At 64.2% G+C, this 9,145-nt stretch overlaps 1 protein-coding gene across 1 annotated transcript in view; it reads right to left on the reverse strand.

The window, feature by feature from the left end:
* Positions 1 to 175: 175 nt before the first annotated feature.
* Positions 176 to 9,145, reverse strand: part of SYT7 (synaptotagmin 7) — a 20,384-nt gene continuing 11,414 nt past the window's right edge. Inside the window, exons 7-12 of the mRNA XM_026091973.1 lie at positions 6,282 to 6,420; positions 4,939 to 5,209; positions 4,152 to 4,321; positions 3,420 to 3,534; positions 3,047 to 3,246; positions 176 to 280 (exon numbers count right to left, since the gene is read on the reverse strand). Coding sequence (XP_025947758.1) covers positions 176 to 280; positions 3,047 to 3,246; positions 3,420 to 3,534; positions 4,152 to 4,321; positions 4,939 to 5,209; positions 6,282 to 6,420 — 1,000 coding nt within the window. The remainder of the gene's footprint in view (positions 281 to 3,046; positions 3,247 to 3,419; positions 3,535 to 4,151; positions 4,322 to 4,938; positions 5,210 to 6,281; positions 6,421 to 9,145) is intronic.

Below are 9,145 nucleotides of genomic sequence, written 5' to 3' on the forward strand. Positions count from 1 at the left end.
GGGGGGGGGACGTCACTCCTCGCGCCGCGTCCCCAAGCACCGTGCCGTCACGGCCGCCGCGGTCCTGGGAGCCTCTGGGAGCCGCCGCGTCCCGCCGGTGCCTCGGCTCCTCGCCCGCACCGGGAGCCCTGCGGAGCCGCAAGCCGGGGTCCGGGCAGCGCTCAGGCGCCGGCGCTCAGGCCTTCAGCTGGTGCCACTGAGCCACCGCCTGCCGCGGGCGGGCGATCATGTCCTTCCAGTGCTTCACCTCGCCGGGGCCGCTCTTCCAGGACAGGTAGATCTGCAGGGGGGGGATGGACGGACACAGGGCCTGTGGGACCTGCACTGCACTGCCGGTGTCCCGCGACCGCCCCGTCCCTCCCCACGCCGCTCCCAACGTGCACCCGGCGCCTCTCGCCTCCCCGTTTTGCACCCAGCTGCTTCGCCCCTGCCCCGTTTGCAGACAGCTTCACTGGCCGCACGGCCGGCGGCGGTGGCACCCGCGTGCGTTAGTTAGCCACGAGGCACAGCCGGCGCGAGCCTCTCCGCGCAAGGCAGGTTATTTTTATCCATCGATTTTCCATACGGCAACGCAGCAAACGCGCGTGTCAACCTTCTCCGCAGCTGACAAGCCGAGACGCGTGTCACCCGGGCGGCTAATGGAGCCTGCGGCTGCCGCGCCGGCTGAGGGGATTGCGGGGCCTGATCTGAGCTTGCACGACGCTGGTAATTATTCACTCGAAAGTTATTAGCCCGTTGCCAGCCGCGGTGCCGCGGCCGGGCCCGTGAAGGGCACTCTCCTCTCCTTCCCGCTTGCCGCACTCGGCTGTTTGCAACGTCGCTTTGCTCCGCCGCTGTGACGCTGCCAGCGGGGTTAATGCAAAGCCAAGGCGACGCGGACGCTGTCCGTCTGTCCTCACGGCCAGAGCGGCGCGCTCAGCGTGGTGCTAGAAATACCTCCTGGTGGCGGGCACCTGGGCTGGCTCAGCCCGGTGGTGTCCCCCCCGCGACGTCCCCGCCGGGGCCGTGCCCGCGGCAGGGCCGGGACCTCTGCCCCTCGGCCGTGCACTGTGCCGAAACGCTCCGGCTGCCTCCTCCCGGGTTTAATTCAATGTACATGTTTGCTTTATTACAACGCTGCGTTTGGGAATAATTGACTCTCTGCGGTGAGCGGTAATAACGGAGATTACTGCGCTCGTTTATCATCGTTACGATAACGAGTGGAGAGCGGTATGGATTTAACGTAAATCAGATCGAGAGCGGATTAATTTTCCCGTCGTTATTGTCACTGGGATGCACCGTGCAATCCTGTCGCCGCTGAGAACGGCACTGGGGCCCCAGCTGGGAGCCGCGGGGCCGGGACGCGGTGCGGCACGGGCACCCACGCCGCCCGGGCGCCCTGGCTCCCTGCTCGCTGGGCGCTGCGACCGCGAGGCTCTGCTGCCACCTCCCGGCTGATGAACTGTCGTTCGTGCTAACTAGCTCCACGGCCTGTCTCCACCAGGGTTTGAACCAGCCCTTGTCTGGCCGGGAACGGCAGCTAACTCTCACCAGAGAGCTGGTTGGTGGCCTCCGCCTCACTTCTGATGAAGGAATCCTCACTCCAGACACCACAGCTGGTGGTGGTCTCAGAAGAGTCTCAGCCTGGGCCAGACACGGAAGGGAAAGTCCAACCGTGAAGGGATCCATACGGGCTCCATCTTCCTCTCTAGCTTGCCTTCTCCAGAGAGGCAGGATGGGGACAGAGCAGAGCAGTGGGGACCCTAATGCCTGCCCAGCCTTGGGGCTTGGTCCTTCACAACAACCTTCCTCCAGAGCACCAACATGGCAATTCCTGCTGCTTCCCCCTTGACTGAGGAACGGTTGCTCCAGATTTCACCACAGCATGAGAGCTCCTCTCTCAGGCAGATCCTGACTGCTGCCAAAATCCAAAGCAGCTCCTAACCCAGCACCTGGGTCCAAAATCCTGGAGCGGTGGCCAAAGGAAGGTGGAAGAACAGCTAGATGAGCACGAGGGGGTGCTTTAAATCCCCATCTAGACAACAAGCAGGGTGAGCATGGGGAAAGGCCATGCAGGAATAGTTCTGGGAAGACACAGGAACTCTCCGCTGCCCTTTTTCTTTCTCTTGGCAGATGCGCTCTGGACCACACTGCCTCACTCAAGTGATGCTGAGCCCACAGAGACAGCACCAGTTGTATCCAACAGATCTGCCTGCGCTCTTCAGGTCAACGTGTGGTCTTGGATGCTCCCCAGATGCTGCCCCTTGGCAGGATACGTATTGTCTAGGGGCCTGAACTTCTATGCTGAGCTGATGGTGCCTGGCGTTGTCTTGCTGGACCTGTGGGATTTCTCTGCAGCCTCCAGGAGGACTGCAGTGTGCTGAATCCTGCTGGCCATGCAATTCCTGCTCAGAGACCACACGGGTGAATGGCCAAACTGGTGCTGAGCGTGTCCAGGTGGAGAGAGTTTGAGGAAAAAAAAATGCTTGGCACATTGGGTCACCATAACTGTGGCATTGCACCAGGCTCAGACCTCCCGTCCCACCACATGCTGGTGGTAGTGCGATGCCTGTGTCCACTGGCAGCGGCAGGTCTAGCTGAGGGCCGTTGCCCATGACCCACCTCTGTGACACGTGCTCCGGAGCATGGCAGAGGCGCGTGGCCTGTGATCGTCGTGTGACCCTGTGGTGCTTTGGCAGAGGAACGGCATGAGATGTGGGCATGCCCGTGGCCCGAGTCAGCGCTGCTTCGCAGGGGAGATAAGGCTCCGCAGCCAGCAGCGACGCTACCATGGACCTGTACTGCACGTGGTGTCTGCAGGCAGGGCAGCGGGCCTCCCTCTGGTTCGTACTAACCACCCTGCTCCAAACAACCACCGCGTTTCGAAGCCCCTTTCCCTGTGCCCCCAACGTGGGAACTCGGGTGGCAGCCAGCTGCAGTCTCTCCTGCCTTCCTGGTGCCTTGCTTCAGTGGCGGCTGGGCCATGAGCTCCTGCCTCCCCGCCACGGCCCCCCCCAAACTGTGCCCTCACCCCACGCGCAGCACGACAAGCCCCGGCAGGACCCACCTTGCCGATGACATCGTTCCGGCTCAGCCTGTCCTTGTCCATGACAGTGATGACAATGGTCGTCTCGCGCAGCCGCTCAGTGGGGATGTCAAAGGCGAAGGACTCATTGAAGACAGGGTTCAGGCACCGCTTCATGACTACTGTCTTCTTCTTCTCCACCCGCTTGTCCTTGTACATCAGCCACACCTTCACGTAGGGGTCTGGGGGGGGGGGGGACAGCACACTGCTCTCAGGCCCTTAGCCAGGACCTTCCTTGACTCCTGCAATGTGCAGGCGAGCAGGGCGGCATCCCTTCCCACCCAGGAGACTTCGCGGCAGTGACCGAGACAGCAGGACACTGGCCATGCCCAGAGGCGGGGGCTGGTGCTCGTACCTGAGGTCCCCCCGATGTCCATGGCTTTGAGGTTCCGCGCTTTGATGATGTTCACGACGATGGAGTTGGCAGAGGGGTTGTAGCACAGGGACAGGAGCAGCTCTCCCCGGCTTCCCTGCGAGACAGAGAGGCCATTAGGGCACAGCCCAGCACCCGGACGGGCTGTTTGGGATACTTAAACCCTTTCTTTAATTTACAGGTAAAAAGTGGCGATCGATTTGGGAAGAAAAACACAAGCTCCTCCTTAAAAGTCAAACCTTTTCCTTGAATAAACAGGAAAACAGAAACCTTCTTTGTCGTGATAACAAGCAGATGACACAGGCAGGGCAGCAAACACAAGGGGACAGCATGTTAATCCCTCTGTGCCCCAGCGCTCGTCACCCGAGCTCAGGTGGATTTGCTCCCTCAGAGCCGTCTTTTGCAGGGGCTCCTGCCAGCTGACAGCACGTCAGGTAGCTCAGCTCACCGGCGACCCATTCCCGGACTGGTGAGGCCTCCGGGGACCGGGGATCTGGCCAGAGCGCTCCCACCTGGGAACTCCATAGGGCCACCCTCACCAGCATCCGTTCCCGGTGTGGCCCAAAGGCCCGGCTCTGCTGGGATATCACGGCAACCTGGGGTATTCCTTCCTCAAGAACTGTCCCTGAGGACGGTGGGGTAGGACGAGGGGCATAGCTAACTCCCGCCACATCCTTGGCCCGGGAGGCCGTGGCGGACAAGCAAGGGCCTTACGCTGCCATCGCTGCAGGGCTTCAGGTCCTTCCAGAAGGTCTGCATCTGGGTGAGGTCCACTTTGTTGAGGGGGATGGACACCTCCCCGATAGGGTCATTGCGGCTGAAGCGATCGTAGTCCAGGACCTGGAGGTACAGCACTCGCTGCACCACCTTCTCATAGGGGAAACCTGCACCGAAGACGGAGGCAGAGGAGATGAGGAGGGAACTTGGCAAGGGGCTGGAGAGCAAGCCCGGTCAAAACGAGCAGCATATACATGTGCTGGTGCCCACAGGGCTGTCCAGCACCTCTCTGCCTTGCTGGTGCTTAGGTGGGGGGGAATGTTGGCATCAGACAGTGGATGAAGAACAGATTACGGCCCTGGGCATTCATCACGCTTTGGAGGAGCTGCATGGCTTCAAGCCATTGCTGTAGCTCTTCACAACAGAGTAAGTCACCCACGTGCTTCCACAGGTGCCCGTGTGGCCCCAGGCACACATCAGGCCCTACCCGGGTTGGGAAGGAGCCTCCCCCCCCCCCAGCACTGGCTGGACACAGAGCAAACACCTTCAGTGACAGCCTGGCCTCTGTGGCTCTGCAAACTCTGCTCGTCACTGGTGGCCCCTGCACTGGCAGCTCAGGCTGAGCCAGCCCTGCCCTGACCACCTCATCCCTGGTGGGTTCTCCAGCCCGGGTGCAAGGTGGAAGCTAGCTGGGGGCACCTCGGGAAGGGGAAATGGCAGTGCGGAGGGTCTTTCCCAGGCCACGAGGACAAGCCCAGTCCAGCCCAACCCAGCCTGCCCTTACCTTCAAAGAGGAAGGTCTCGTTCCAGTGCGGGTTCAGGTTCTTCCGCTTCACCTTGGTCTCCAGCTTGTGCTTCTTGTCAGGTAGCAGGTAGATCTTGACAAAGGGGTCGCTTGTGCCACTGAAGTCCTTGGCTGGCAGCTCCTGGGCCTTCATGATCTTGACGGTGAGGGTGGACTCCTGGAAGTTGTAGCCAACGCTGAACTGGATGCGGCCCAAGTTCTCCCGGCTGGAGCTGTCATGTCCCTCATCATCCTCGGAGCCTGGGGAGAGCTGTGGCATGGACAGAACGGGCTGTGAGCACAGGGCTGCGAGCGCAGACGCGGCGTGCCGTGACAGAGGGCTGTGCCGCCCGTGCCATGGGGCGGTCAGCGTCATGCCCCCCCCTTTCCGCTCCGTGGAAGAAACAAGCCCATCCCAACCTACTCCGGGCCTCAGGCCCTCACAGCTGTCTGGGGAGCTGTCAGAGGGCATCAGCTTCTCCCTGTCTCCCTGCCACGGGCATCTCCTTAGATGACTCCTGGCTCCGCTCCACGCGTCCGCTTCCCAGGGACTGGGAGCACCAATTAGCCAAATTCCTGCTGACAGCCTGTCCGTCATGTCTCTGGAGTCGGCTCCCTCGCGCCCTCGGGCTGCATCATCTCGCAGGGGGCCTCGGCCGACCCAGAGGCACGTTGGTCGCAGCACCTGGGTGCAAGGGGGCCCGGGGGCTCGGCGGAGCAGGCCTGGGACGTGTCGAGCCTCCCGTGGCAGAGGATGGGAGCAAGGAAGAGCCAAGGGGGAGCGCAGCGAGATGCCCAGGCTTGTGCGCAGAGAGGGAGAGCTCAAACCATCCTGGCACCAACTCGCAGCAGGGATGGGGTCTAAGATGCCGCCATCCCGCAGGGCACAGCTGCCCAGAACATGCTACCAGCATCCCAGAAAGACCTGGGAACCGATACTCGCAACCTGCCCCAGCGGCACTGCCAGTCTAGACCATTGCATCAAAGCAACTGGGATGGCACAGGGAGATGGAGCAACTCAGAACACCTCGGCAATGACCTGCCATGAAGCAAAACAGCCTGCTCTGACAGCCTGCTCCCCACCCCATGCTGAGCCATAGCCCAGAAGGGCTCAGTGATGACCGAGGATGAAGCCAGGACCCCGGGAGGAGCTGCCCACCCCTCATTAGAGTAGTGTCAGCCTAAAACATCTCCAAAACAAATCAGAAAGGAAGCAAGCAGCAGGAACAGGCTGTCCCGCTCGCCAGGACAGCCAGGGCAGTTGGTGGGACGGCGTGGGTGTGCGGGACGTGGGTGGTCTGGCTGCGCTGAGGCCAGGAGCGAGACCTCCAGCCATCGCTCACCATGAGCATCTCGCTGGTCAGGGAGTTGACGAGGTCCGAGACGGAGGAGCGCGGCTCGGTCTTCCGGTCGGACTCATCTTGCTGCTGGGTCTGCCCTGGCACGGGGGCTGTGTTCACCGCCTTGCCGCCGGCCGGTACCCTGGGGAAAGAGACGCAGCACCTTAGAGAGGGGCTGAGCGCAGCGAACGAGACAGTGAGGGTCTCCCTCAGGCACCTGGAGCCCTGCAGAGGCTTCGGCTCCGGCTCGCACCCACCCAGCCAAGAGCTCGGAGCATCCTTTGCGCCTCCGAGGAGCCACTCCACCTTTGGCCTTCAGGCTGCATCTCCCCAGGCGCTGCCGTGCGCTTCGCCGACGGGCAGGGCTGGGCGCCCATCCGCCAGCCTGGCTGCGCACAGCGCCCGGGGCACGCTGGCTGGAGCCGTGATGGCATCCAACAGCAGCTCCAGCGCAACCCCAAACCAACCAGCCGGCTCGCAGCTTACAGCCTGCAAACCTCCAGGCCAGCACAGAAGGTCCAGCGCAGCCTGCAACCACGTCCGCTTCCCACCGCCTCGCCACCTGGCAGCTGCGACGCCCTTGGCGGTGCCGTACTGCAGCCGCAGGGCGACGTCAGGAAAGCCACGGGCTGCCCCGACCCGTCAGCTCTCCCTTGGGGGCCTGGCTGTAGCTCGCCAGCCCACCAGCCCTTCCCCGTGCTCGGCTCTGCATCCACCTGCCCGTCCCTGACTCTCGGGTGCTGCCTGCTGCAGCGGTGGTGGCTCCACGCACCACGGCTAAAAACCCTTCCCTGCTTCCTCGCTTGCTCCGTCAGCCCGGGGCCGTCTCCTCTTCCCGGTACGTTTCAGCCCGCAGCATCGCCCAGCGCCAGCGCGCTGCTGGAGCCGGGGCTCGGGGCTGGCAGGGGCAGGCGGTGCCGGTCCCGGCTGCTCCGCCGGCTCGCGGTCCCGCACGGCGGGGATGGGGGGTCCGGCAGGCGCCGCGCTGCCGCAAGGCGTGGGGACAACGGGACGCGCAGGCACGCGCCGGCGGGGAGGAGGGCAGCGCACGCGCACCCGGACAGCCCTCGCCGGCTCCCGTGGCAGAGGCAGACCCCAACTCACCCCAGAGAGGAGGGCATGTGGTGCACGCAGACGCAGCTGGCATGGACGGACACACACACACACCCCCCAATGCACAAACGCAGGAGAGATGCCCACGCTCACGGGTGCACTCGCTCCGGTGCTTGGACAGCTCTCAGCCGACATTCCCACAAAAGCCAAGGCAGCGACAAGTCAACGGACAGGCGCACCAACAGGATCCAAGGGCCCCAACCCACGGCGTGGCAGAGCAACGCAGGCGCGACACAGACGCCACACTGAGCACCGGGCACAGCCTCCGACCGACACGAGCGCACACGGACCCAGGACACACGCAGAGACTCCCACAGCGAGCTCGAGACACGCAAGACACCTGCAGCCAGGCGCACGACGAGCGCGCGCGTACGCTGGTGGAGACGCACCAAAAAAAACCCTCAGCGCGATGGGGGACGGCGGCACACGCACGGCACCCCCCCCCCCGAGGCGCGCACGCACGGGGGTGACCCACGCAGCGAGATGCTCGCAGGAGCGGCAGCAGTGCCCACACACACACACACACACACGTGCACACACACACGCACACCCACACGCACGCACGCAGCTTGCCCGCACAGGCGGGATGGTGCACAGAGATAAAGGAGGAGACCGAGCTAGCTGGAGAGGCAAAGTCAGGTTAGAAACAGAGCGAGAGCAAACGCAGAGGAGACGATGGCCAGCGGCAGGGACCGCTCGGTGATTTGTCTGCGAAGCAGCCTGGGAAATGGAGCGCGTCGGCGGAGGTCACGGGACAGCGGGAGAGAGCGCGCGAGAAAGAGAGCGCGAGAGAGGAGGCGCCGCATCGTCCACCGCAGGACCACCAGCCCGCCGCCTGCGGGGAGGGAAGGGGAGAAAAAGAGAGGAGCAGGGCGGATGGAGAGAGGTTAGTCGATGGAGGACAGACAGGACGAGGCGTGTGGCTGGAGCCACCGGGGCCGGGCTGCAAGGAAGAAGCAGAGACGTGGGGACAGAGGAGACGTTCCACAGCGGAGCAGCACACGGTGACCAGGAGCGCTAGGCAGGGAGGCGAGAGCGCGGAGGACGCTGAGACCAGCCCCGCGTCCTCGGAGCCCAGCCTACCCCTCCGCCGCCGGCTGAATCCCACCCGCATCCCGCTGGGCCGGAGGGGGCTGGGGTGGTGGGGACCAGGGAGGGAGATGGGAGCGTGGGGACAAGCTTGGGCTGAGGAAGGTGGGAGAGGACGCTGAGATGCTGAGGGTCCGCATGGGGATGGGACCTTTCAAACCAGAGAGCAGGACTAGCGGAGGAGCGGAGGGAAAGGGAAGCAGGGCCTTGCTGCAGCCCTCAGCCACCGCCGTCCAGCCCCCCCCGAGTGCCGGGGAGGTGCCGGGGGCCCGGACGCAGGCGCCGGGGAGGTCCGGCTGTGCCGGCACACGGGGGCCGCGCTCCGCGGGCTCCTGGTGCTCCCGGCGGGGGGGACAGGCTGCGCGATGCGACGCCGGGGAGGGAAGCGCTAAAACACGGAGCGAAACGCAACCCGAGCGAGCGAGGTAAAAATAGTCGGCGGGCGAGAACGGTGCCAGTTCGTTAACACGCCGATCACGCGGGGCGCAGCCGGCGCCCGCCTGCTTCGCACCTCCTCCCCGCTCGAGAGGGGCTTAGCGCCCGCTCCCCGCGGCTCGGCGCCCCGCGGCTCCTGCCAGCCCTTTCGTGGGCTCCCCAGGCTCTGCCACCGGCGCCGGCCGCTCCGCTGCCCCGGGGTGTCGGTGTCTGTGTGTGTGTGTGTGGGT

Source organism: Apteryx rowi, unplaced genomic scaffold, assembly GCF_003343035.1.
Source record: "Apteryx rowi isolate R43461 unplaced genomic scaffold, aptRow1 scaffold_938, whole genome shotgun sequence".
Classification (NCBI taxonomy): Eukaryota; Metazoa; Chordata; class Aves; order Apterygiformes; family Apterygidae; genus Apteryx; species Apteryx rowi.